This window comes from Pelobates fuscus, chromosome 3 (assembly GCF_036172605.1).
Source record: "Pelobates fuscus isolate aPelFus1 chromosome 3, aPelFus1.pri, whole genome shotgun sequence".
In the NCBI taxonomy this organism is placed as follows: Eukaryota; Metazoa; Chordata; class Amphibia; order Anura; family Pelobatidae; genus Pelobates; species Pelobates fuscus.
Window position 1 is genome coordinate 93,182,575 of NC_086319.1, and position 27,595 is coordinate 93,210,169.

Genomic DNA, 27,595 nt, shown 5'->3' on the forward strand with positions numbered 1-27,595 from the left:
AGCGCACACTATTCTCCAACATGACTTTGTAGACCCCTGGAGGATTCTCCACTCCACCGACGTAGACTATACCTTTCACTCAGCAGTACACAACACATACACCAGAATAGACAGATACCTCATACCGGCTAAACTCATGGACAAAGTTCAACGGATAGAGATAGGCACCATTACGTGGTCTGACCACGCGCCCATTTCACTACACATTTCCGAAAGATACCCATCCACAGGCAAAGGCACGTGGAGATTGAACGACTCCCTGCTCATTAACAATGATACCGTAGCAACAATACAGAAAGACATAGAAGCATATTTTATAGAAAATGCACTAGACAACATAAGTGTGGAAACTATATGGCAAGCACACAAAGCTGTCATAAGGGGCACACTTATCAAAATAGCCAGCTACCAAAACAAACAGCTCAAATTGAAATACACGAAACTCATAAAAGACATCACAGACCTAACGCACCGAAACAAACAGCAGCCAACAAAAGTCACACAACAACAGCTATCTGTCCTACAAAAGGACTTGCACCACTTTGAACTAGAAAAGACCACCCATATCCTGCAGCGGTGTAAACACAGATTCTTTGCTAATGGTAACAGAGCAGGGGCTTTACTGGCTGCACAACTCAAAACTCGCTCGCAACAGACAAAAATAACACACATACAGTCAACACTCGGCAAAAAATTGATCAACCCACAAGATATAGTAGACGAATTCGCACTCTATTATAGCTCACTCTACAACCTTAAGGATAGCCCAGAGATTGTACAACCCTCACCACACTCCATTGTTGACTTTCTGCATTCTGTTGACATCCCCAAATTACAGGACTCAGATATCGAAATTCTTACCTCGCCGTTCACGGTAGAGGAAGTGACAAAGACAATACAAGACCTACCTAAACAGAAAGCTCCAGGACCAGAGCTTTACCAACTTATACTATCAAACCTACACGACCATACTCGCACCTCATTTGACGAACCTATATAATTCCTGCTACAAATCAGGACGTATACCGCCTGATATGCTGACAGCCCACATCTCGACCTTGCCCAAACCAGGGAAACCCCCAACCCAATGCTCAAACTTCAGGCCGATCTCCCTCATCAACGCAGATGTCAAAGTGTATGCCAAACTGTTAGCTAATAGACTAGCCCGATTCCTTCCTTCTCTGATCCATAACGACCAATCCGGTTTTATTAAGGGTAGACAGGGATCAGACAACACTCGGAAAGTCCTGAATATATTATCACACATGCATGGTACACACACCGAGGGTTTAATTTTAGCTCTTGATGCGGAAAAGGCCTTTGACAGGGTCAACTGGGAATACATGAAACAAGTACTGTTCAAATTCGGCTTCCCAGAGGGCCTTGTCTCGGGCATCATGGCCCTTTATAATGATCCCCAAGCGAGGGTATCCAATTCAGGCTTTCTCTCTACGCCCTTCAAAATAACCAATGGCACCAGACAGGGGTGCCCTCTGTCGCCGCTGCTGTATATACTTTCTTTAGAACCTTTAGCGGCATTAATACGACAACACGACACGATCAAAGGTGTAGACATAGGGAATAAAACTTTTTGCCTTTCTATGTTCGCAGACGATATTCTGCTTACAATGGTAGAACCTGAACAGTCCATCCCGGCACTAACACACTTACTCCGCCGCTACGGACAACTATCCTATTATAAGCTTAACCTCGGTAAGACCCAAGCCCTTCCCATAAACCTATCCAGTTCAGTAATAACACGGCTCAAACAATGCCACCCCTTTGACTGGAGAACGGCAGACATCACCTACCTGGGAGTGAAACTGGGTCCCTCACCCACAGACACATTTAAATTTAACCTCAAGCCGCTTATACCACTATGCAAAACACACACTCAGCAATGGAAAGCAGTTAAGCTCTCATGGCTGGGACGAATAAACACGGTAAAAATGATGCTCCTCCCTAAAATTCTGTATAAATTTAGGATGCTACCGATACACGTCAAACCAACGTTTTTCAAGCACCTCCAGGCTATCCTCTCCTCGTTCATCTGGGAATCCCGCAAACCCAGACTATCTATGTCACTCCTCCAGAAACGCTCTGATCAGGGGGGGCTGGGTTTCCCAGATGTTTCTAGGTACCACAAAGCATCCCTCTTAGAGGCGGCGGTCAAACTCCATGCCCCCAAAGGGACCTTCCAATGGGTGGACATGGAACATGCTAAGGCACCGGGTGGCTCCCTGATCCCGATAATGTGGACACCTAAAAAACTTAGACCGCATGCTCCCCACCTGTTCCAAGCCTCGATACTATCAATTAAGCAATGGGACTCTTTGCATCACGCACAACACAAACTTAACAGGTTCCACCCGAGAGCTCCAATAACGGCCCTGAACTCCTTAGCCTCAGGCCTAACAATGAATTCCTGGGCGAAACATGGCATTCGACACATAGCAGATACGTACCATGATCACCAGCTCTTATCCTTCCCAGACCTCCAGAGCAGACATGGCCTCCCCAATTCTTCAGTCTTCCAATACCTCCAACTAAAAAGCATTGCCACTTATAAGATTCTCACCAAAGCTGACATACCGACCTCCGGCCCGCGATCTATGGAATTTTTCTATGACCGCTGCTGGCTCACACCCACAAAACCTAAGTCTCTGTCCATATGTTATAACATGTTGACGATAAACGCTGATGCGAAAACACCCACTTATGAACGACAATGGCAGGCAGAGTACACCCCCTCACCATCTGGCAACACTTGGCTAAGATCGCTCAATGCGCTCAGAGGTATTACCAACTGCTACTCCCACTTAGAAGCCCATAGGAAGCTGGTGTACAGATGGTACCTAACACCAAACAAACTACACAATTTTTACCCAAACGTCTCTGCAGAATGCTGGAGATGCAAGGCAGCTCTAGGCACAATGCTCCATACATGGTGGGGCTGTCCCACACTGACACCTCTCTGGGAACATGTTAAGGACATCCTCCAGGTGATGAACATAGAAGGAGTCGCACTTGATCCCACAACATGTCTATTCTTGCTCCTTCCCAAAGCCATGCCCAAACCCTGTAAACAAGTGACGATCTTAACCATCTTGGCAGCTAGAAACCTCATAGCGAATGGATGGAAAAGCACCACCTGCCCTACCAAACAACAATTGATGGACAAAACCCACTTATATTTTATCTACGAAAAATTATCCGCCACTTCCATTGCACAGTCCAAAGAATTCCAAGAGGTCTGGGAGAAATGGGCAGATGTATACGCCCCCTGACCACTGGGACACATTGGGCCACATAAAAAACGCACAGTAAATCTCAGTAGTACCCACCACGTTCCATGTTAAACGTCTAAAAGTAACTCTATAATGTGCAAATTAATACTCCCAAAGGGGACAATACAAATAATACTGTATACAGTTCAGACAGTACGACTAGGTAGATACATGAGGACTGAGTGACACCACGTAGAATGACACACATACACGGTTACACGTCAGAGGTTATGGTTAAACGGGGCAATGTTTTGTCCCCCTCCCCTTTTCAAGTTTTACCTCTACTGCCAAGCCTAACCGCAGGGAAATGAAAACCACCACCCGGTTACCCCATTAGGGACCACAGTAATAGATATACAGTATGTTGATAAGTTGTATTGTTGTATAATATCAGAACAGATTTCATGCAATGTTCAAATGATGTATGAAGCATTACATGGTCTTATGATGTAATCACCCGTTTCCCCCTTCCCCCCTCCCCTTTTTGTTTCTGCACCCCACCTCCCTTCTCTATGTTTTCAACAAAATTAATAAAACTATTAATAATAAAAAAAAAAAGGAAAAATGAACAGCTGGTCAGCAAAGAAATTTGAATACAGAACTGCTAAAAGATCTATATGATGATTTAGTGACAGTTTTTGGCATCTTAAAGCTACAGTGTTCTGCTTACACTTATATTCCTCCTTCATCACTGTTCAGTCTTGGGTTGAGTTGTCCTTGATATCTGATGAAGGATTTTCATTGTCTCAACATGGTCTACATGAATAAAATACACATTAATTTATGCTAGTCAGCTCACGCCGTATCCTGTCTTACTCCTTCCATTTAGCCTTTCCATTAAGTGGCTCAATACAGTTACCCAGTTTGGAAAGCACAAATTGTTATGTACTAGCCAAAACATTTGTGATGAGGGGAATGAGCCAAACTGTCAAATATTTGCCCATCTTATTATCCTCCTGAATCTACGGATCTAGATGAAATGTTCCTCACTTCCTCTACATTTATACAGGACTTACAACACTGACTTGTCTGACAACTGTCTCTGTAATGCATCAATTAATTCCAGACACTAACAGATCACAAACAGACATTAATGTAATATATGATGCATCAGTGTTCAAACAATGAAAATCCGCTAAGAGTCCCTTAGCATTCCATTGAGATGAAGACAGTTGTCTTTTGAAGGATAGTACGTTCACTGGCTTCCTGATATAAGAATATAATTATTTCATGATTTTATTCCTTAACTTTGTCTGTTTCCTGTCCGTGTCAAGTAATTCTGGACAGGTTTATGTATTATTGCATATATATCTGAGTCAGACAAGGTTATTCACTAAAGGTGACTTTAATTTCAAATATTTGTCCAATAAAGCTGAATTGGCAAATCATCAAGTCTATCATTTTTAATTCAATCACTCTAAATTTTACTTTAAATTCTTAACATCACACCTGCAGATTTTTAATCCATGTTCATAATGTGACGCTACGTTTCCATCTGACAGACTGAGATCAACATAGTACGAACCTAATAGAGTATACGGAGGTCACTGTTCAAGACTTTTTCATTAAATGGAAGCATATGGTTACCAACACTGCTGCAAATTGAAAAAGAAAATGCTGTAGACGCTGCTGCTCAGGATAATTGGGAGGTCCTTACTGTTAGGAAAGGACTTTGACATGCGTGTCTCAGTGGTAGCTGAGATTAGTGGCAGTTACTGTCCTAAATTCATTGCCGCTACTGGTTTTAGCTCAAGAATAAGATGAAGCAAAGGGTTGCTCAAACTAAAAACCTGTGTTTTTATAAAATATTGGTTTTGGTTATTGAAAACCTACCTCTCCCCAAATTAAAAAATAAATAAATATAAGAAGAATCAAAGAAATCCTCTCACTGCAGCCCACCTCGTCTGGGAGGGATGCAGACAAAAGGAGAGCACATGGGCGGCATCGGAGGGACGCCATTGGCTCTCTGGCATTGGTATGCTGTGTGTACTGGCATCAGATGTCAAATCTGTACAGGATTCACATTAGCCACGCAGTACTCCTGTTCTAGGCTGGTGACACCCCAATGACATGGACGGAGGTGGTAGCAGAGGGGTTAAAACCCTGTTTGTGCAGTGTTCCATAGCAAAATGCTTGACATACAGATTCCAGGTACAATGACCACTTCTAATCACTGTGTGAACGTGGCCTTTTTTAAAAAAAAAAAAGGTTTTGTATATTGTATAAATGCATTCATCCAGAGCCATGGTCCAAAGTCAATTCATCATCTTGGGGCCCAATATAAACAGGCAGAGCAGGGTTCATATGATTTATCTGACAGCTTTGTCGCTTTAGTCCCAGAGTTCCCAGACTGACTGCTTCCAATATAGTAGCCTTCTGTGTTGTGTGTGCGACTTCTTTTCTTTTCTTTTTTTTTTAACCATTCTATACATGGAACATTCTGCACCTCCACATATTTTGCAGTGCATCTAAAACTGCAAGTTCTAAATAACAGAATTCTCTAGTACTCTAAATTTAAAAGTGACAGGATGTGGTTAACAAGTATCATTCAATCCTATTTAATGCGATTTAAAAAGTCTGGGTTTAGGACAAGATGTTCCTCCTGACCCGTGATCAGCTTATGGCACTGTGTATGAAATTAGGCCAGAGGAGAGACCATGTCATTTTACATATAATGGGGGCCTGATTATTAAAGGGACACTCCAGGCACCCAGACCACTTTTGCCCATTGGAGTGGTCTGCTAGACGGCCACTAGAGGGCACTTCCTCACTCATAGCAAAGATTTTCTTTGCTAGAGCGTCGCTGGATGTCCTCACGCTGTGTGAGGACCTCCAGCGTCGCTCAATTCCCCATAGGAAACCATTGAAAATCTTTTTCAATGCTTTCCTATGGGAAGACCTAACGCGCGTGCGCGGCATTTCCTCGCACGCGCATTAGGTTTCCTCAACCGGCGGGCGGGATCAGGACGGAATGACTAGGAGGAGCGACGCCGACCTGAAACCACCACCGAGGGACATCGGCGGGGTCTCAGGTAAGTGACCTGAAGGGGTTTTCACCCCTTCAGCTACCTGGGATGGGAGGTGGGAGGGAGAGGGTACCTGCAGTGCCAGGAAAATTGATTGTTTTCCTGGCACTGGAGTTTTCCTTTTAGTATACTAATTTCAGACTGTAATTAAAGCAATAAACAATCTTGTCAATTGTGTAAAAAACAAACAAAAAAACACGACACAGTACTTAGAGCCAATTCCTTGGTTAGAATCTTCCTTGGTTAGAATCTACGTTCACACATGATAGCACTGATTCCTTCATGTTCTGCAAGGTTGTGATGGTAAATTAAAAGTGCATGACACTTAGGTATGATAGGTAATATGTAGAACATTATATATATGTGGGTTAGTATTAGTCCAGTAGACAAGATGCCAAAATACCAGAGTATTGCAGTATGCAGGGCCGGATTAACATAGGGGCTGATGGAGCTGCAGCTCCAGGCCCAGGCCCATGGAATAGGCCCATTGGTTTAAAAAAAAAAAAAAAAAATTTTTTTTTTTTAAATTTTTTTTTTTTTTTTTTTTTTACACACTACTCTTAGGGTTGCCAGATATTTCTCATGTATTTCTTAGGGTTTCCAGGTATATCTCAGAAGTATTTCTCAGGTATTTGAGGCTGCCTAGCTGGTGCCGGTATTGCAGTAATACCGGCAACACAAATGTCTGTCTCAGTATAAACATAGATTATTCTGCAATACCAGCGCCGGCCAGTAGGGGTCGCTGTTTGTGTGGAGAGAGGCAGTGATAAGAAGTTACGGCATCTCCCTCCCTGCCTCTCTCTACTCACTGATCCGCGGGGGAGCAGCTCTGCACAGAGTGTCCAGACAGCAGCTCCGAGACATGGGGACGCTGATACATTGGGACACTGGGGAACATGGGGACCCTGAGCATGGACGTCCGCAGGAATTTTTCCGTGGGGGGGGGCGCATAATTGTAATGACATCCATGCTTGGCCCCTTTTTGACAGTGTCATGAAAGGGAAGGAGCATAGTCATTTTCACATAAAGCAAGGATGAATAGCGTTTTCACAACTATGGTGTCAGGAATATATGTTTGTACAGTATATGTTTGGAACACTATAGTGTTCCTTTCATCAAATTACAGGAACATTCTGGTCACCATAACAACTTTATCTAAATGAAAATGCTGTGATGCAAAGAGGCCCCTGCGTGCTCTTTCTTTGAAGGGGTGACACTGCTCTCAAATGGTTTACCCCCAAAGGCTTCCTTCATCTCCAGATCTCCAGGTCGCTCAGTGGTATTCGACTTCTGAAACAGAGTGTCAGGAAGTGCAGATTGACGTTGGGCATGGGTGCCACTGATTGGCTAGAGTGGTCAGCTGACACTCTAAGCCAATCGCTAGTTCCCGATTCATAAAAATGTTTTAGCCAACAATGTTTTAGCCAATCAGCGGCACCCCTGCCCAGCGTCCCTCTGTGTTTCCTGACACTCAGTAAATAAAAGTGAACACATTAACACTGATATTGTTTCCTGTTCCCTCTTCCTACTCCTTGCTGCCTCTTCCTACTCCTTGCTGCCCCTTCCTACTCCTTGCTGCCCCTTCCTGCTCCATGCTGCCTCTTCCTACTCCTTGCTGCCTCTTCCTACTCCTTGCTGCCTCTTCCTACTCCTTGCTGCCTCTTTCTACTCCTTGGTGACCCCTCCTGCTCCTTGCAGACTGTCCCTACCCCTTCCTGCATCCCCTTCCTATTCCTTGCTGACCCCTCCTGCCTCTTGCAGACCCTTTCTACTCCTTGCTGACCCCTCCTGCTCCTTGCTGACCCCTCCTGCTCCTTGCTGCTCCTTCTACTTTACCCTCCTGCTCCATGAAAACCTTTCGACCCCTTATTGCTTCTTGCTGCCCCTTTCTATTCCTTGCTGACCCCTCCTGCCCCTTGCAGAACCTTTCTGCTCCTTCTACTTTACCTTCCTCTATGCGGTCTCCCCCACCCCCCCATCCCTCACTTACCTGCTCTGTAGGCTGCCTTTGTGCTGCTCCCCTGCGGTTTCAGTCATGAGAGAGAGGCAGGGATTAGCTGTAGCTTTCTGCCTTTCTCAATTCACAGCGCCACCTACTGGCCAGCGCTGGTATTGCACTGTATTCTCACACTAAAATGAAAAATAGCAGCACAAGCTGAAAAATCCGGGGGGGGGGGGGGGGGGGCAAGTACCCCCCTTTACCCCCCCCATTCGAACGCCCATGACCCTGAGACACTAGGGACACAGTGGCCCCATGTCTCCCAGTGGCCCCTAGTCTGTGTCCCCATGTCTCCCAGCCACTGTCCCTAGTGGCTCAGTGTCCCCATGTCTCTAAGTGTCCCCTAGTGTCCTAGTGACATCAGGACACTGGGAGACATGAGGACACAGACTCTAAGGGACACTGGGAGACATGGGGATACAAACACTAGGGGACACTGGGCGACATGGGGACACTGAAAGGCATGGAGACACAGGGAGACATGGGGACACTGGGCGACTTTGAGACATAGGAGACATGGCAGTGTCCCCATGTCTCCCAGCCAGTGTCCCTAGTATCTCAGTATCCCCATGTGTCCCTGGTGTCTCTCAGTGTCTGTAGTGTGCCAGTGTCCCTAGTGTCTCAGTGTTCCCTAGACTCCCAAAGTCCCCTAGTCTCCCAATGTCTCTGTGTCCCCATGTCTCCTAGTGTCTCAGTGTCCCCTAGTATAAAAGAAAAAATCTCAGGCACTCACTGTGATAGATTTAGGCAGGTTTATTGGACACCGCAACGTTTCGACCTGTACCCAGGTCTTTATCAAGTCTCCAATGTCCCCTATGTATCAGTGTCCCCTATGTCAGTGTCTCAGTGCCCCATGTCTCTATGTGCCCGTAGTGTCTCTGTGCCCGTAGTGTCTCTGTGCCCATAGTGTCTCTGTGCCTGTAGTGTCTCTGTGCCCGTAGTGTCTGTGTCCCCTAGTATAAAAGAAAAAAATCTCAGGCACTCACTGTGATAGCTTTAAGCAGGTTTATTGGACACCGCAACATTTTGACCTGTACCCAGGTTTTTATCAAGTCTCCAGTGTCCCCTATATATAACAGTGGCTCAGTGCCCCATGTCTCCCCGTGTCCCCTCGTGTCTGTCACCCAGTGTCCCCAAGAGTCTCAGATTTCCCAGGTCTCCCAGTGTTCCCTAGTATCTGTGTCCCCATGTCTCCCAGTGTCCCAATGTCTCTCAATGTCCCCTAGTGACATAGGGACACTGGGAGACACCGAGGACACAAACACTAAGGGACTGGGAGACATAGGGACACAGACATTCCCCCTTTTTGTGTATGTTCGCCCTTTCAGCCGTTCTGGTTAGGTGATTTGTGTCAGTAGCCCACCATTTTACCGCATCCATAGACTTCCTGCTTTACTGGACACTGCTGTTAGGGGGTATGGGTTTACTTGAAAGATGAAAGCATGAGATTAGCAAAGGGTATGTGTTTTCTCATAGTTGCATCCTATGAGTTTCCCTACAGCATCATCTCCATCAGATACATGACGCTTAGGAGGTAGGACTGTTTTAGTGTTTTTGGTCAATAAGATTTTGTAATTAGGCCCATCATAATTATCAGCACCAGGCCCACTGGGCTCTTAATCCGGCCCTGGCAGTATGCAATGATTCAACACTTAAAGGACCACTATGGGCACCACTTGAGCTCAATGAAGTGGTCTGGGTGCCAGGTCCATCTAGGGTTAACTCTGCAGCTGTAAACATTGCAGTTTCAGAGAAACTGCTATGTTTACTTTAGGGTTAATCCAGCCTCTAGTGGCTGTCTCATTGACAGCTGCTAGAGGCGCTTCCGCGCTTCTCACTGTGATTTTCAAAGTGAGAAGATGCCAGCGTCCATAGGAAAGCATTGAGAAATGCTTTCCTATGGACTGATTAAATGCACGCCCGACTCTTGCCGTTCATGTACATACAGCGGATGACGTCGGAAGAGGGAGGAGAGTCCCTAGCGCCGAGGGAGCCCGGCGCTGGAGAAACGTAAGAATTTAACCTCTTCCTCCTCTAGAGCCTGCCGGGAGGGTGGCCATGAGGATGGGGGGGACCGAAAGACCCTATAGAGCCAGGAAAACAAGTTTGTTTTCCTGGCACTGTAGTGGTCCTTTAATGATATTTTATTGGTAACTTTGGGACATCTTAAAAGCATTTTCAAGCAAGTATTGTTTTGTTAGTACTGTTTAGCTTAAGTACAACCTCTAATATCTTCTAGACCATGTTCTAGAATCTAGATCTTATTACCTACTCTCTGCCAAAAAAAAAGGCAATTAACACGTTGCTTAGTTGTTTTTTGACATCCATTCCAAAAAATCTGCAGGTTAATTTATGTTATAACAACTATCCTATTATGAAGTTCATTAAAATATATTTGTATTCTTTGCCAAATAATCTGAACCCTAGGGAGAGACCAACACTGTGAATCAAAGTACCATTGTTTTTGACACCCTTGAAATCGTCCAACCAGCATGTTAGCACGGGCATAATTAATTTAGTGTACTGTTGGTTTTAGTGCATTTTTTCAGGAATCGCTATTTGAAGTCTTCACTTGGGGACACATTAGAGAGATGCATTATATGAAAACCTTATCGATCACTTTCGTCTGTAATTAAGAATGTTGTTGTATTTACTAGGAAGACTTTCATTCCTTAAAATATTGTATAGATGTTTCAGTGAATTAGCATTTTTCTAGTCACAGCCTCACAATTGAAGGGTTCCCTCAAAGAGACCGCTTTTGTCATCAAGGGGTACCCCAAACACAATAACAGGGGATCTAGATTATCCATGGCTATTGACTGACACTTATTGCTACATGATTTTGCTGAAATTGCCATAGCTAAAAATTCAGAGGAAAGTGGAAGCTTTGCATTTAACTGTATAGATTCTTAACAGGGGTGTACAAGTCATTCATACTGTGAAAAGGCTCTCTCATATTTAAAAAACAAACAATAAATTGAGCTGGAAGCTGTATGATTAGCGGCTTGAGGTCGGGAAAATTGAAGAACTCACTCAATGTCAGATTTTTTCACGGGTGTTCCCCAGTTTGTGACGTCACTGAGCCTAAAGTTGAAATATCTTGAAAAAAGACCACTATTTAACAATTACACCATATGGACAAAAATAATTAAGAGGTGTGTCCCAATAGAGTTCAGTGAGAATTTAAAGCATGATCACAGTCGTCGTTCGGAATTAGAATTTATGATTGGACAAACAAAACTCACTCAACCGAAATAAATATTAAAAACATTAGTGTATAATATGTAACAACAGTACCTTGTGTATGTTCCTTCTGGGAATCATGCAAAACTTGTATGAATTCTCCCTGACTCTCTGCAGAGAAGCATTTTTTGAATAACTGTCAGACTAAACTGTCATCTGGGTCAGATCTCTGTACAGACATCAAACTGAAAGATATTCCTAAATGTATACATAATAGAATGGAGCGGTTTAATTAATTATTTAATTTAGCAGCAGGAGCCTCATAATTAACAATTGAAAATTAATCCGTTCTGGGAACCTTACAACATCTGTGTGTTTTAATGGCCGTAGTTTTCTATTCTCTGTATTCCGTTAAAGGTACAGGATGAACTGCGTTTAACAAATCTTTGTTAGCTATACTGATATGGTGTGTTAAAAGACTATACCTATTAGTACAGTCTATACCAGTCTAGTGTTTTTTATACAGTGAGTTTTTATCATTATTTGTGCATTATGTGAATTACATATTTATTGTGTGATCATCTATGTAGTTAAAACATTCTGTTTCTTTCTCATTTTAGAGAGCCAATTGGGAGGAGAAAATTGGGTAAGCATCCATGTTTTATTGTTTGTTGATGAGATTTGTGTTGCTTGTGTCATGCTTTGAATCTCTGTATTAATGAAATTTCCATGTGAAAAAATACATAACATATTATGATTATTGGACAAATGTCATTCTTACGAGGCAATTCTAACTGCATGCAGGGACATACAGACTGAAGTCGAGATGGGTCAATTTTTTGTTTTTTTGTGATGTCTGCCGTCAGTGGAATGGAGAGCTGTCCATTTAAATTTGTCTGGAACTTGCTTGTATGAATATCTAATCCAGTCCCTTGTAGCCTGTTACGTACTAAAAATAATTAGATGTGCTGCGAGGGAGCTGGATATGTCTCCTATCTACATCCTCTATCACTGCTCTTTTTACAGGCAGGAGCCACCAAGATATATATATATAATAGATAGATAGATATAATGTCCTGTTGCCCTCCGATACATCCAATAGGAAACAGACAATGCAAAGATATTTGTTATCTGATGCCATGTTACTTATCAGTTGCATGTGTCTCCACGACGACATCACAGACCCACTTTACATCCCTATCTCTTTTTAAAATGTACTTTTTGTATTTCAGAACCCTAGACCCTTATCTCTAGCATTCAGTGTCTTGTTCCATCCTTCTCCCAGGTAGCCACTTAATTTCTGATATGTTCCCAGAAAAACCAACTAGTGGCCTTCAAACAATCCTCATCCTGCTACTACAATGTCCTTCATTTGCTCATTTTAATGACCCTAACCGCTTCTTACTTAACCCATATATCACAAACCTCCAAAAGGTGATATCCTTGTGCCCAAAAGGTAACTACTTTGCCAACAATCTTTATACATCAACTAACCATGCACCCAGGGACACATAAATTTCGCAGAGACAGTGACATAACTCCAGAGAAGAATACACTTGTAATTTATTTAATGATGACCAATGCCCTCACAAATGTACCTGTTAACCCCTATTCTCCCCCATTAGCCGAAATCTTTATCAGCTAGCCACAATAGTGGCGAAGCAAAATAAAATAGTGGTGCAGCAAAATAAAATCCAGGAAATCGTCGATCTTTCTTGAATTTGTTATTCCAGACAAAAATATAGAGAAAATAGATTTTCTACACTAGTGACTGCACGCAAGTGAACCAAAAATAAAGCTGTGCTTTGTGGTATCACGTGTTTGGGTGAGGAATAAAATGTATTATTTTTTTGTGATTAATACACAACACATTGTGCAATATATTTTAGAAATCAGATGTTACTGTGGTGTTACAGAACAGATCTTTAAAACCGGAATGTCTAATAAAGCTTTCTTTTTCTTTCAAATATAGATATATATTTTTAAATATATTGAATTATATGAGAACAAATAATAATAATAATAATAATAAATATGTAATTTACTGTATCATGTAGTGGTCATGAATTTAAATAAAGATACATAACCAAAATATATTGGAAGATTTCAGAAACCTGAAGCTGTTCTTTTTCTATTGCATTTGGAGGAAGAAACTTGTATGTCCAAGATGTTTGTTTACAGCAATTATTTTTACGATTATTTTATTCATTTTTAATTTTAATTTTTTTTTTCTGTCGTTCCTTCTCCAATTCAGATTCACACACCTTTTTTCTTTCCTTTTGTTAGGCTTATTCGCGAAAGCACCACCTTTCTTTAGAACAGGTAGTCATTACGATGAATCAGAACCCCTGACTGTCTTAATCACGTACCCTTTTCACGTTTGATTTTCCTGTCCATGGGGTGGTGGAGCATGAGTAGTGTGCTCTTGCTAGTGTCACCTTAATTTTGTGTCTCACTGTTATAAATGTCCGGTGTATTTCAGCTGCCTGGGGGTAGTAAAACTTGTGACAACTATAAAGAATAAGACCTGCATGTTTGATGGGGAGATGTCTGTCCTTAATGGGAATTTACCTTCTAAATCAATCTATAATGTTCTCATTGTCTACTTTTAAAGATCTTTATGACTGCTACAGTATTTACTCCAGTGCATGTGTTGCCCTTTGATGTCCAATCATTTTCATTGCAGTAATATAAATGAGTGCTAAAGAATGCATTTTTTTTTCTAGCAAGATGACTGGAGCAGCATTTGGGACACTGCAGTCACCATAATGCCTTTAGCTTAATGAAGCAGTTTTTGTATATAGATCATGCCTCTGAAGTATCACTGCTCAATTCTCTGCCTTTTAGGATTTAAATCCCTTTCGTTTCTGTTTATGCAGCCCTAGCCACAACCACCCCTGGTTGTGACCGACACAGTCTGCAGGAAAAAAAATCGTTTAATTTTTAATCAGATGTAATTTACTTTTAAAAGTATTTATCTCCTGCTCTGTAAATCAAACTTGAATTACATATAAGAGACTCCTGCGGGGTCTAGCAGGCTATTAACGCCTGAAGGACGGAGCCAAATGTACACGTTGTGAACGAAACAAAATGTAAACAAAACCTGGCATTTGCGCTATATGTCTGTCCAACCGTAATTCACCTCTTTCATATTAAATGCACCCTTATTATATATCATTTATTCAGGGGAAACAGGGCTTTCATTTAATATCAAATTTTTAGCTATGAAACATAATTTAATATGAAAAAAATGGGAGAAAATAAGAAATTTTATTTTTTTAGTTCAACATGACATTTTAACTGTCAACGTCATAATACTGTTTGCTTTTACTGCAATAAAATACACATATTTGTATTTAGCAAAGTCTCACGTGTAAAACAGTACCCCCTATGTGCAGGTTTGTACAGGTTTTATGGTGTTTTGGGAAGTTACAGGGTCAAATATAGCACGTTACATTGAAATTGAAATTCGCCAGATTGGTTACGTTGCCTTTGGGACTTTATAGTAGCCCAGAAATGAAATTTACACCTATAATGGCATACCATTTGTAATAGTAGACAACCCAGGGTATTGCAAATGGGGTATGTCCAGTCATTTTTTGTAGCCATTTGGTCACAAACACTGCCCAAAGTTAGCGTTAGTATTTGTTTGTGTGTGAAAAATGCATAAAACGCCAATTTTGGCTAGTGTTTGTGACTAAGTGGCTACTATAAAGACTGGACATACCCCGTTTGCAATACCTTGGGTTGTCTACTATTGCAAATGGTATGCCATCATAGGGGTAATTTTCATTCTTGGGCTACCATAGGATCTCAAAGGCAACGTACCCAATCTGGCAAATTTTAATGTGAAAAAAATGAAACCCAAGCCTTATATTTGACGCTGTAACTTTTGAAAACACCATAAAACCTGTACATGAGGGGTACTGATGTACTCGGGAGACTTCGCTGAACACAAATATTTGTGTTTCAAAACAGTAAAAAGTATCGCAGCAATAATATCATCCGTGTAAGTGCTGTTTGTGCGTGAAAAATGCAAAAAAGCGTCACTTTTACTGGCGATATCGTCGTTGTAATACATTTTACTGTTTTGAAACACTAATATTTGTGTTCAGCGAAGTCCCCGAGTAGAACAGTACCCCCCATGTACAGGTTTTATGGTGTCTTGGAAAGTTATAGGGTTAAATATTGTGCTAGCAAATAGAATTCCCTTTACTTTCGGCATGGGTTGTCAGGCAGGTCCCGCTAATTGTAATTAATTAAGATACCCAATTATGTAAAAATATTACATAAATATATATGTAGAATTAATATATGTATATATATATATACGTATGTGAATATATATGTATATATAAATATATATAATGTTTTTAAAAAATGGGGGGACTGGAGGAGGAAGATCTGCTGCGGGGGGGCTCCCTGGGAGTCCCCCCAACCGCGATCGCCGGCATGGGACCGCCGGCGACCGGGTAAGTAAGGAAAGACCGGAGGGCGTACTATTACGCCCGGCGGCGTTTAGAGCCGCCTATAATAGGACGTAATAGAACGCCCTCCGGTCTTAAGGGGTTAAAGGCTGTGTAGGTCACATGCAGGAAGGTGTGCCTAGGGCTGCGTAAACAAAGTGATTTTAACACACCCAAACTGCTTCATTAAGCTAAAGTTGTTTTTGTGGCTATAGTGTCCCTTTAAGTTAAGATCCCTTAAGATGTATACTTTTTGCTTTGGTTGAGAACTAGTTTAGTATATGCATTCCCATCAATCACTGATAATTCTTACCGTTGAACATGTCCAGAAATCTGTTTTATTCTTCACAGTTTGTTAGCATGTGGTTTCCATTGCAGTCACGGATTTTCAATGGGAGCATGCAAATTTGGTTATTTTTTTGGCTTCAGCTATTTTGCCTTGGATTCCCTTATGCGTATATGCGCTTTACCACACACAGCACTAGGTGCGCGTGCATTGACAACAAAGCTACTCACAGACAGCTGTTTGACTTACTTGGGGCATCATCGGTGCTGAGTGTATTCAAATCCATTGATATTCACTGTGATTTACTTTGGGCTCATGTCTAGTATTGTCACTAAAACAAACCTGTTCATCTATATAATTCTGTTTCCCCAAACATCTCTGATTTCTTTGTGAGTTAACATATGTGTGTGTCAATTGTATAGTAAAGATATTGAAAATGTGAAGCTTTTCACTAGGCCATTAACATGTTATTAAGTGTAAACATTTTCGCGTCTACTAAACCCGTGTCTGTTTCACAAAAAGTAACCATAGTCCATACACTAAAAACTTGAAAAAGTGTTTGTAGAAGCAACTAAAGTCAAAATACTGAATAATGGAACATATGTATCAAATTTGGGAGTGCACTTTTTGTGAAGTCTTGATTTTATTTTTTTTAAATCACTTTTGATTTGTATTCAAGCAGGTAAGCTTAATATGGCTGTATTTTTCAATTCCAGGCTATAAACTCGATTCGAGCCTGATTGGTATTGCAAATGGAACATATAGTGTAACTCTAAAAATGTCCAGCTTTTCTGACTTTAAAGATATCCTTGCACACATAGATAAAGCAATTGGGGGTACACTAAGATTTTAAGTTAAGACATATGATACAAATAAATAAAAACATGACGGGCAATATGTTAAGAGGTAGGTTTCTAAAAAGAGTCTGATGAAAGTATTGTGACCTATACAGCAGGGCAGTGTGTATGGCACTGTTGGCTTTTTGTGAGATCTCGTTATCAACACTTATGTGTAATTCCGGGTGCTGTACAAGGCAGTGCACTGCTGTGTATTGGGCAAGGCTGGAATTTGGTAAACATGCTAATAAGGCTTTCAAGGGCTATTATGCTGCATTATATACCGGCTTGTAAAAGAAGGCAATTAACAGAGAAACAGATGTGGCTACCAATAGCTAATAGATACGCTCATTGAAGACTAGTTTGGGATATTTCACTGGGCTAAGAATGCCATGTGTATTTATTATTGGAAAGCACGTAAACCATTAAAGAACTTGATGCATTTAAGCTCTTTGAGATTAAGTTTAAAATGCTGTTATCTTTAAATTTACTCTGTTATGAGCACTTAGGAACTTGCTGGATGTAAATGCTATAAAAAAAAACTGCAGAAACCTTGATGGGTAAAAGGAACAGATAGCCTGGTTTAAGATTATTTACCATTCACACAGTGTAAATAAGCTTGAATCAAGATAGACCAGGCATTGATGTTTCTTCCATGGATTAACTATTCTACAGGGTTGAATGAACCCTTTGAAGTGAAGAAGACAAATTGATTTAAAGGTCCATGTAGGCTGGTCTTACACCACTAAATTGCTTACCATGTTGGAGCCTGCCATCTGTGTTTCATTAGCAATGCTATAACTGGAAAATACCCAGTGGGTTCCACAGTGTGGCTGGAGTATTCTGTCACTGGCTGGTCACTGGACCTCAGAAAGGGGTGGAACCCTTGGCTTTGACGTCTTTACAGCCGTCCTCTTCTTCTCATCTTTGGAAACATGGTATGGAAATAAACAGACACAACAGGCAAGACAGATAATTATTTATAGCAGTAATGTGATCATCATGGCAGTATTGGTCTCTGGATCTGGATTGTTTTCAGTGTCACATCTGTTGAACAGATGAAGGGCTCCTGGTGTGGGAATGGTACTGGGAAGGTAGACACAAGGTACAACTGATAACTACGCATTCACATTCTTTAATGCAAGGTAGTGCATTAGTTGTGAGTCAACTGTGGGTAGAGTTAATCATTCCAGGAAGTCTTTATATTATCGTTTGCTATTTGGAATTCTTGTGTATTATTCTGCATAGAATGAAACCATCTTATCCACCCGTGTCTTATTGTAAAGCGTACGTCTGACTTAGATTTATACTCGGTACAAAAGGATACCTTGGACATGCATTGCTGAATTCACATATTTTGTTAGCCTCTACTACTCCTGCTAAACATCTGTTACTTGCACCTGCTACCACCCATCCTACCACAATTCTACCCCATTCAGTTCTGTACAAATCTAGTCATAAAAAGAGGATTCAAAGAGTATAGAATTGTGTAAATCTGAGTAATCTCCTCATAGTAACCATCGTTAATGTAGCAATGTTAAGTACAATTTGCTTATATAATGCGTGGAGGGGGGGAGGGGGGGAATTTTAAAATTAAAATTTTTTTTGAAAACGCTGAGAGCATAACTCCTCGAGTGAAGCGTCGAGTACCCAAACAATGCCTCAGTATCCTAATTTTCAAAGTAAAAATGGAAGCTAAAACAATATGTGGAAAACACGCAGTGTTACAAGTATAATTGTCTCATTCTTGTGTTATATGAGCTCTGCCAGGATTTCAGGGGACATTGGAGTTTGGAGGTTTGGTGTGAATAGCATGGCTCCAATTTTGACTCAAATTATACAGAGATCTCATGCGTGTTTTGGACCTCATTTATTATTTGTGTAATAGTGAACTATACAGTAATAATAGTGGGACAATTGTTAAACCAGTGATTTTAAAAAGATAGTTTTCAAATTAAGCTTTCTGCTCTGTCATTTGTTGTTTTATTGTTGTGTATTTTTTTTTTTAAATAATCATAAAAGTTAAAATGTTGAATATGTTGAAATCGTGTAAGTCTACTTGCGATATCTATGCTCCAACAACATCTTTAGTTAGGTTTCTCCAAGTAAAAGGCCAGACCTGAATCAGAAGAAGGACGTTTGTCTTGATGATAGACATGCTCAGTGGCAAGTTCTGTGCTATACTGCCCTCTAGCTGTATTCATACAAAATGACAATTAAATATTGATTTGTCTTAACTGCACAGAGTAAGGAATTGCTAAATCAGTTGATTAATATCTACTGAGCAAATAAATCAGATTAACAAATCAGAATGTTTCTCACTACAATTGCAAAGTATGTTCAAACTCCACTCTATCCTAGACTTGTTTGTTTCTAGAGGCTACTAGGGCTACAATTAATTAAACAGAGGATAAGAAAATCCTTGAGTAAAACAAAACCGTTTAGTTTCAGTGCCAAGTACCCTAGTCACATTTTGAAATGAATAAATGAATCAAGATTTCCCAGTATGTACATTTGCTTTTTATTACCATATATATTGTATTTGTTCCAGATGCACTTGCCACACATATTAGGTTCCTGAGCGATGAATAACAGCTTGTTCTTCGGAATGTCTATGTCTATTCATTTTTACAATATTAACCATTGATTACTGTTCTGAGCCTGTTTATTCACGTGATGATTAGGTTCTGGTCTATTTTTTGACAGGTGGAGATTCTACATCATCAGATGCCTTGGTCCTTGATCAGTACGTGGTGGCGGCTGCTTATGACAAACAAGAATGTTCAGAAATCAGTCTCCGAGTAGGACAAGTTGTGGATATAATTGAAAAAAATGAATCCGGTAAGAAGGTCTGAGTTAATGTTCCCAAAGTGCAGTTCATGTTACATTTTTTTCGAATACCTAGACAGTTTACCTTTGGCCATTTTACTACAATACTTTAACTCAAGACCTGCAAGAACTGGTTTGTTGTGACTTAAAATTGACCTTTATATCCCAATTTTAGGATGGTGGTTTGTGAGCACTGCTGATGAGCAAGGTTGGGTACCTGCTACCTGCTTAGAGGCTCAAGACGGTGCACAAGATGACTTGGCAATTCAGCCTGAAGAAGGTAGGTATCCATACTGCATCCTTCTGTCATTTCATACAAGAAAATAAAAAAGGACATGTGCATGCCACTCACAAGAACTGCACACCAACATCCTGATGAATCATTTGTCTTTAATGAAGTACATAATATAAAACAAAGGCAGAGAATGTATGTCAAACTAAAATCAAACAAACTTGTTTTGTCTTTACCCATAGCTTCTGTATGTCATGTCTTAATATATTTAATGTTAATATTCATTGTAACATTGTATTGGAATATATATGTGTGTGTAGTCCTCTTTATATGTGACTTTAAATGTCTGCCTTTTAGGGACAAATATTTTCTAATATTCTGCTAGCTACCACCTAGACGGTGGTTTTGGATTCCTAAAGGATGCCCCAATCAGAAAGGGGTGACATGTAGAACTATACCATCTCCTCACTTCCTTTTTTGTCACTTCCTACCTTCCAACATGCTACCAGCCCCATGGAGATACTGGTCCTTGCCCAGGCACGTCGGCCGCCGACGGACTCTTGGGGACTTGTACACCAGTGGATGGGGTCCAGGTGCTGGAGGCTTGTTTAATTGTCCTTGATTACAGTTTGTCTGACATGTTTGCATGTGCTGCAACCATTTGTGTCTGCATGTTCTGCACGGAATTTCTCTTTTAAGGAAACAAGCTGTTGATATATGCATGGTTTTACCTTTTTTTCCTTGGTTGTAAAATTCAAGACCTAAGAATACTTTAATATATGAATACTGTGTAGCCCACAGCTCTTGATGTATTCTATTCATGGATTGGACAGGAATCTAATAGGATCTTATTGTTCTTTATAAACAAGTAGAAGGCACATCTGGTTTCCTCAATAATCTTATTAATGTTTATTGATTGAAACCGTGATGACTTCAAGCTAAAATGTGCACACACAGGTCTGATGCTCCAGAATCAGGCCTGTTTCCTGTGTTTAGATCTAAGTATACTCATATTTTTTTTTATTTCTGAAAACAGAGGAGAAGTACAGTGTGATCTACCCTTATATTGCAAGGGATCCGGATGAAATTAGTTTGGACAAAGGAGCTACAGTGGAAGTCATTCAGAAGAATTTGGAGGGCTGGTGGAAAATTAGGTATAACTGTCTGTGCCTAATATGTTTATAATAAAATGAAATGTTTAAATGACAAATATAATTATTATAATCACTTTAACATTTCAGTTTTGTAAAAAAAAGTTCCGCTTTGATTTCTTTATTATAAAGTTTCACCAGCTGTTTGTCATAATATTTTTGAGAAATATATTACCGACTGCAGTACAGAATAGTAGTTTGGACAATGTTGGAATACTTGTATAGACTTTCTCTATCTTTTTTTGATAGCCACAAGGTTCAGTGCTATGTTGATATTTTATTATGTACCATTTTGTTAAGCCAATAACATTCCTGTTTAATGTCTCTTCTTCTGACAGATATAAAGGAGCTGAGGGTTGGGCTCCTGCATCCTATCTAAAGAAGATCAGTGGAGATTTGTTGGCTCAAAAATTGGCTTCTGGATCAAGCAACAACTCTAGTGCCCTAGATTTGGATGGAATCTCTAGGCAGAACAACTACGTTAGTCGGGAAAAGGAAGCTGCTGCTTCGAGAGATGGGAAATTTGATTCACGACCATTCCCTTTTGTAGACCTAAAACGCAGTAAGTTTCCTAAATTACTTCCTGGTCTGGTTATAACTCACAGTAGAAAGCAGGAGATTTTGGGGATTTGCAGCAAATGCAGGAACTTCACCGGCAAATATCTGATTTTTATTTATTTTTAAGCGATTATTTTGTTTTGTTTTTTATGGTTCATCTATATTATGCGTTAAAGATGTGTGTTTGTAAAGGAGGCAATTCTCAGAATATGTAATCATTTTGTTGCTGTTGAGCCATTTGACTGATTATCGGTTTTCCTGTTTTTTGCAATCTATAGAATCTCCAACCATGAGACAGAGACCTCCTCCACGCCGTGATCTCACCATAGTATGTATTGCTGGGCTAATCTAACCACTCTTTGTGCATTCAGTGACTCCGAGGCTGTAGCCAAGTGTTCTCTGTTTTATTGTTAATCATACGTCATAGAAATATCTTCCAGGGCTTCCACTTCCCTATTTGGCTGTTCATTCTTGTTGCTTTCTTTTTTACTTTGTCTTGGGGTATGCCCTAAAATCCAAAATACTTTTCTACTGTCTATATTTCATAGAATATGACTTTGTTTTTGTCTATTTTTGATTGCTAATCATTATCTGCTTCTTCATTTTATTTTAGCCTCGAGGAGTAAATCTGCCAAAGCCACCTACTCCCCCACATGTAGAAGAAGAGTATTACACTATTGCAGACTTCCAAACCACCATTCCAGATGGAATCAGCTTCCAAGCTGGACTTAAAGTTGAGGTTAGACTCTTAGTTCCCTTTTGACATGTGCATTCATCTTTTTCCTGGTATTGAAATGTATTACGTCTAAGTTTATCATATATTTTCTAGTTGTCCAAAATGGGGGTGAACGAGGCATTTTTTAGAACTATAGAAGGTATATGTTATAGTTATATATTGTATGCCCACATGTACTTCACGCTTCCTCTAAAAACATGGACTTAAACATCTGTAAAAGGATTTTGCTTAGGAAAACAAATTTGATATACTTCACCAACCATTTTCTTACGAAATTACAGATTTATCAATGTGAAATGTGTTAACATTTACCATGTAACTCCCCCCTCCCTCTCCACAAATAAACCATGAAATGGTTAATTGTTCAGATTTGGATGACCTAAACTCTAGCTTAGAGTGATAAATGAGGGTTTGTTCGTGTGATTTCAGGTTTGTTTGTTTTTTAAGAAGCATTGCATTTAAACTGTTTTAGGTATTTGTTGAAATCCTTCCTTATCACAAACCTATTCATATGTACTGTTTATTTTTAGGTGATTGAGAAGAATCATAGTGGATGGTGGTATATTCAGATTGACGAGAAAGAAGGATGGGCTCCTGCTACTTTTATTGATAAATATAAAAAAACTAGCAATGCTTCAAGGCCTAACTTTTTGGCTCCTTTACCCAATGAAATGGCTCAGTTATGTTTGGGTGATTCAGGTGTTGAAAATGGCTCATTTGAAGACTCTTCTGGACCATCAAGGCCTCTGCCAGAACCACCTCAGAATGGAACAGACCCTTCAACAAAATGGTCTAAAGAATGGAAAAGCAAAGATCAAGGCCTAAAGAGTAGTATGATGGATGGACAAGAACTAGGGATAAACAATGTATATGACGAGGCTGCTTATTTAGATGAGGGAGAGAAGCCAAGCCTACCACCGAGGAGAGAATCCATGTTGAAAACAGAAGAAGTTTCTGAAAGACCAAGTATACATCAGCTAAGAGCACCTCCTCCAAAACCACCTGGTGGAATGATGGCACCAAACCTTCATAAACCGGTAGTTCTAAAAGACACAAAGAAACCTGAACTAAAAAGTGACAAAGGAAAAATGTTCCAACTGAAAAATGAAATGGGACTCGAATGTGGCCACAAAGTGTCTCCTAAAGAACTAAAAAAGCCTATGCTTAAACCTGTCAACAACAAACCCAAAGCAGACTTGCCTGCTGAAAAGCCAGAATTAACTGCCCCAACCCCATTCCTGAAACCCAAACCACTAGTAAGACCAAAGCCAATGTCTACTCCAAAACCTGAGGTTCATACTGAGGAAAATGTGGATATTTCAAATCTAAGAAGTAGACTCAAGCCAGCTACAAAGTCTGTAGACAAGGCAGCTGAGCAGGATTCTGTTGCAACAAGTGGGGTCAGTAATGCTCCAATGTATACTGCACCCAATATAGGGGCTGCTGGCAGACCCCAAGATAGGTCAGATTTCAGGTCTCAGCAGAAACTGCAAAATGAACAATCTAGAGAGCCCCCATCCAAAGCACTGCCAGTACCCATGAGGACAGCAGGCATAGAACAAAAGGCTAGTATTGTATCTAGTAAAGAACCACCTCAAAGGCCAGTTATCCCTCCAAGAAGACCACCTCCTCCTAAAGTACCAGATGACCAGCCAGAAGAGAAAGCACACCAGAGAGAGTCTTCTGAGTTCACAGCTGCACAAGTTGCAAGCAGACCAATACTGGTTCCTCCTAAGGCCAAAATATCCTTTCCTTCAAGTATCAATGATACCAAAGTGAAAAATAGCTTTGTCCCAAAGACACAAGCACCAAGAATTGCAGATAAAGCTGACATGAAAGAAAGATGTCCTCCTTTTATGCCCCCATCTGAGACTACCAAAGAAAACCACTATGTTGCAGTTGCTGATTTTGATGGTGATGAGGATACAAGCAGCTTCAAAGAAGGGACTGTGTTTGAAGTGCAGGAAAAGAGCTCCAGTGGCTGGTGGTTCTGTAGGGTCCTAAGTGGAAGTCCACTTTGGGAGGGCTGGATACCTTCCAATTATCTGAGAAAGAAGCCATAATGGCTCATTTCAGTTTACACAGTCCATTAGTCTCCTATTTTATGTGTATTTAAATAGCTGAATAATTTATAGTTTTTACCTAAGGCCTGCTTTTTTATACATTCCATTTTTTACTTCTTTTTTTTTTATTTAATAATTTTCACTCACTTTTTTTAGAACAACAAGAGAAGGGCTTGTAAGTGGACTGGACCTGCACGAAATAAATTCATGGTGGTATATCTAGCCATCTACATAATTTGTGATATAAAAAAAAATCATTTTAGTAGTACTAGAGTACTACAGCATTACCAATTTTTTGAAAATTGCAATGTTATTTTAAAAAAAAATTGTTAAACTACAAACCCTTTAAATGTGAGCTGTTAGTTTCTCAAAAGCTCCATTCCAGCCATATAAACTGTTAGCCTGCTTGACACATGTTTAATTTGCCTGTGACTCGTTAAATTATGAATCTGGATCAATTCACTTACTTTGTAAGTGCCTGGAAGCCTTTTTTTTTTTATATGTTCTAGATTACACAAGTGGTTTATACATCTTTATCTCATAGGTTTATGACCATCAATTAGGTAACTATATATCTGAGGGTAGAGTACAACTTGATGAGACTCAGATCAGATATTTCATGTTTCTGCTTTTGGAAGGTAGAAGACAAAATAATTTAACATGCATTTAACTCAGAATAGTGAGTAAAAACACTTAGGATGATATTAAAAGTTCTGCAAACTCAATAATAGATGACTTTCAGCTTGATTAATCGGAACTGTGACCATATTCTGTCTTTGTCACGTTGGTTACATGGTGCTGTTTGATCATTTATGCCATGACATTTCTTACAAAAACTTTGGGTGGTATACTTTAATCTAAAACACTTGTTTTACAAATTATTTCCAATTATTACTACTATGACAATGAGAAAAGTTACTTTATGTAGCACGTGAGTATAAGCAGACAATAAAAAGAAATATTACAAAAAATGTTTGTACTCTCACTGCCATAATTAATATGCAATACTCTTATTAAGTTAAATAAAAAAATTCTACATTAATAAATAGGGGAGGGAGTGTTAACGTTTGATTAGCAGAGGGCTGGGCCCACTGAAGAATTCTTCTGAACCAAGAAGAAAAATGTGCTTCCTTTCTGGTTTGAAAATGAAATATTTTGAAATGAAAAGTAGGAAAATAGAAATTATATAATTCAAATGTCAATGCACATTTGATAAAAGGTCAAGTGTAGTTTGTCAAGATTCAGAATTCCTCCTCCTTTTTTATTTTATTTTTTTACATTTTTCAGTAGTCTAACATCAGAAGTTCTTTAAGCGTTACCATTAAGTATTATTTCTATATTTTAAAGATTTTTTTTTTTAGATACTGGTAATCTTTCGGTTTACAAGTGCTCAGGGCTTTCTTCTTCACAAGGCAAAAGGGTCTGATGCCATTCGCGCTCACTGGCTCTGCTACTATGTAAAGGCCGAAGGAAGAAAAAAAAGTTAAAGGTCACGAAAACTTTAAGCAATACTTGAGACATTAACAGAGTTTTCAATCAGCTCTGTATATGCAACTTTCTATAAAAAGCTTGCAAACTGTTATTTATGGAGGATCTGTAAATACAACATTAACTATGGATTTAATTGGCCTCACATATTCAATGGCAGTAGTTTAATAGATTTTATTGGTTTCAAGATCGGTTCCAAAAATATGTATACTCTGTAAAGTCTTGGTTCAGTAATATTGTAAGTGGGTACATCAAATGAATGATGTCAGGAAAAACTATAGACACTTAATTGCATTGTTACTTCCCCGGTTTCTTAATATTATATTCATTTACTCCTCTTTTTAGCAAATATATATTTTTGAGGCAAGAAAGTAAGATTGAAAAGGGACATCTTTATCTTACAACTGGGCGCCTCCATCTTAGCCCTCAGTCAATGATTATAAGCGTTATAATCTCTGTCCTTCACAACTGGTATTCAGTATATAGAAACTGTGATTCTATTTCTCCTCTTTAATAGGAATGATTGGATTGGCTTTGCCTTGCCTGAACTGGATCATGATGTTTCTTTTAAATATTAATAAAATATTTTGCAAATAACAACGCATCCTTAGAAAAAAGTAACAGACGTTACAAGTCATGTCACCGTTTTATTCAACAGTATGAATTTCAGGGAAGTGACAATCCTTTTAATTGGGGTCCCACTTACTTATTAATTATACATTATATCCCAGGCTTAAGCAAGCTCTAAGTAGTTCAGATTTGAGGGCTTTTTTTCATTTTCTTTAGGCATTGCAGTTGTTGAATAGTTGATGGCTAAGGTTATGGTGCAGTGTTGACGATAGTGTTGTTGAAACAACGGTACATAGTGGGTGTGCGATCTTGTACTATAAACATACAGGTTCTCCGATTCGTAACCACAACAAGTTGATCCACACCATGGGAGATTGTTGTGAATATGTTGCCAAAAGAACAGTGTATCAGAATTCTAGAAGTGGAATTAAGTCCAGTGGAATTAATCAGATCCTATGATAATTGATCTGCCCCACTTTTCTGTTTGAACTATTTAATTTTTTATATATACTGCTATATATATCGCTTGGCCCAGAAAGCAAGGTATTACCATACTGAAGACTGAAATATTGAAACGTGATATTTGATTAATAAAATAAATGTTGTTTAATTATATATTGATACAGGCTTAACAGGAAAAATAATTACCTTAAAACAGTACCGGTATATTTTTTTTTTAGCAAAAGCTTTCGTTTGTATATCAGTGGAGAAGCGCTCTGTGTCTTATTAACCTCTAAATATAGGTCTTCTGCAAAAGAAGACCACTGGTGCCTACTTTGCATTTCCCTCTCTTGTTGTTCGGTTTATTTTGACAAATGTTAATTTAAACATCAACAAGGCAGAATATCTGCGCACGTTGCACATTTCTCAGTGTAATCTATTGTA

The 27,595-nt window shown here is 39.8% G+C and overlaps 1 protein-coding gene across 1 annotated transcript in view; it reads left to right on the forward strand.

Moving 5' to 3' along the window:
- The window catches only part of SH3PXD2B (SH3 and PX domains 2B), a 145,542-nt gene extending 119,584 nt beyond the window's left edge, over window positions 1-25,958 (forward strand). Inside the window, exons 6-13 of the mRNA XM_063447362.1 lie at window positions 12,116-12,141; window positions 19,790-19,924; window positions 20,088-20,192; window positions 21,181-21,298; window positions 21,634-21,857; window positions 22,132-22,181; window positions 22,467-22,592; window positions 23,120-25,958. Of these exons, the coding sequence (XP_063303432.1) occupies window positions 12,116-12,141; window positions 19,790-19,924; window positions 20,088-20,192; window positions 21,181-21,298; window positions 21,634-21,857; window positions 22,132-22,181; window positions 22,467-22,592; window positions 23,120-24,652 (2,317 nt within the window). The 3' untranslated portion in view covers window positions 24,653-25,958. The remainder of the gene's footprint in view (window positions 1-12,115; window positions 12,142-19,789; window positions 19,925-20,087; window positions 20,193-21,180; window positions 21,299-21,633; window positions 21,858-22,131; window positions 22,182-22,466; window positions 22,593-23,119) is intronic.
- Window positions 25,959-27,595: the final 1,637 nt, after the last annotated feature.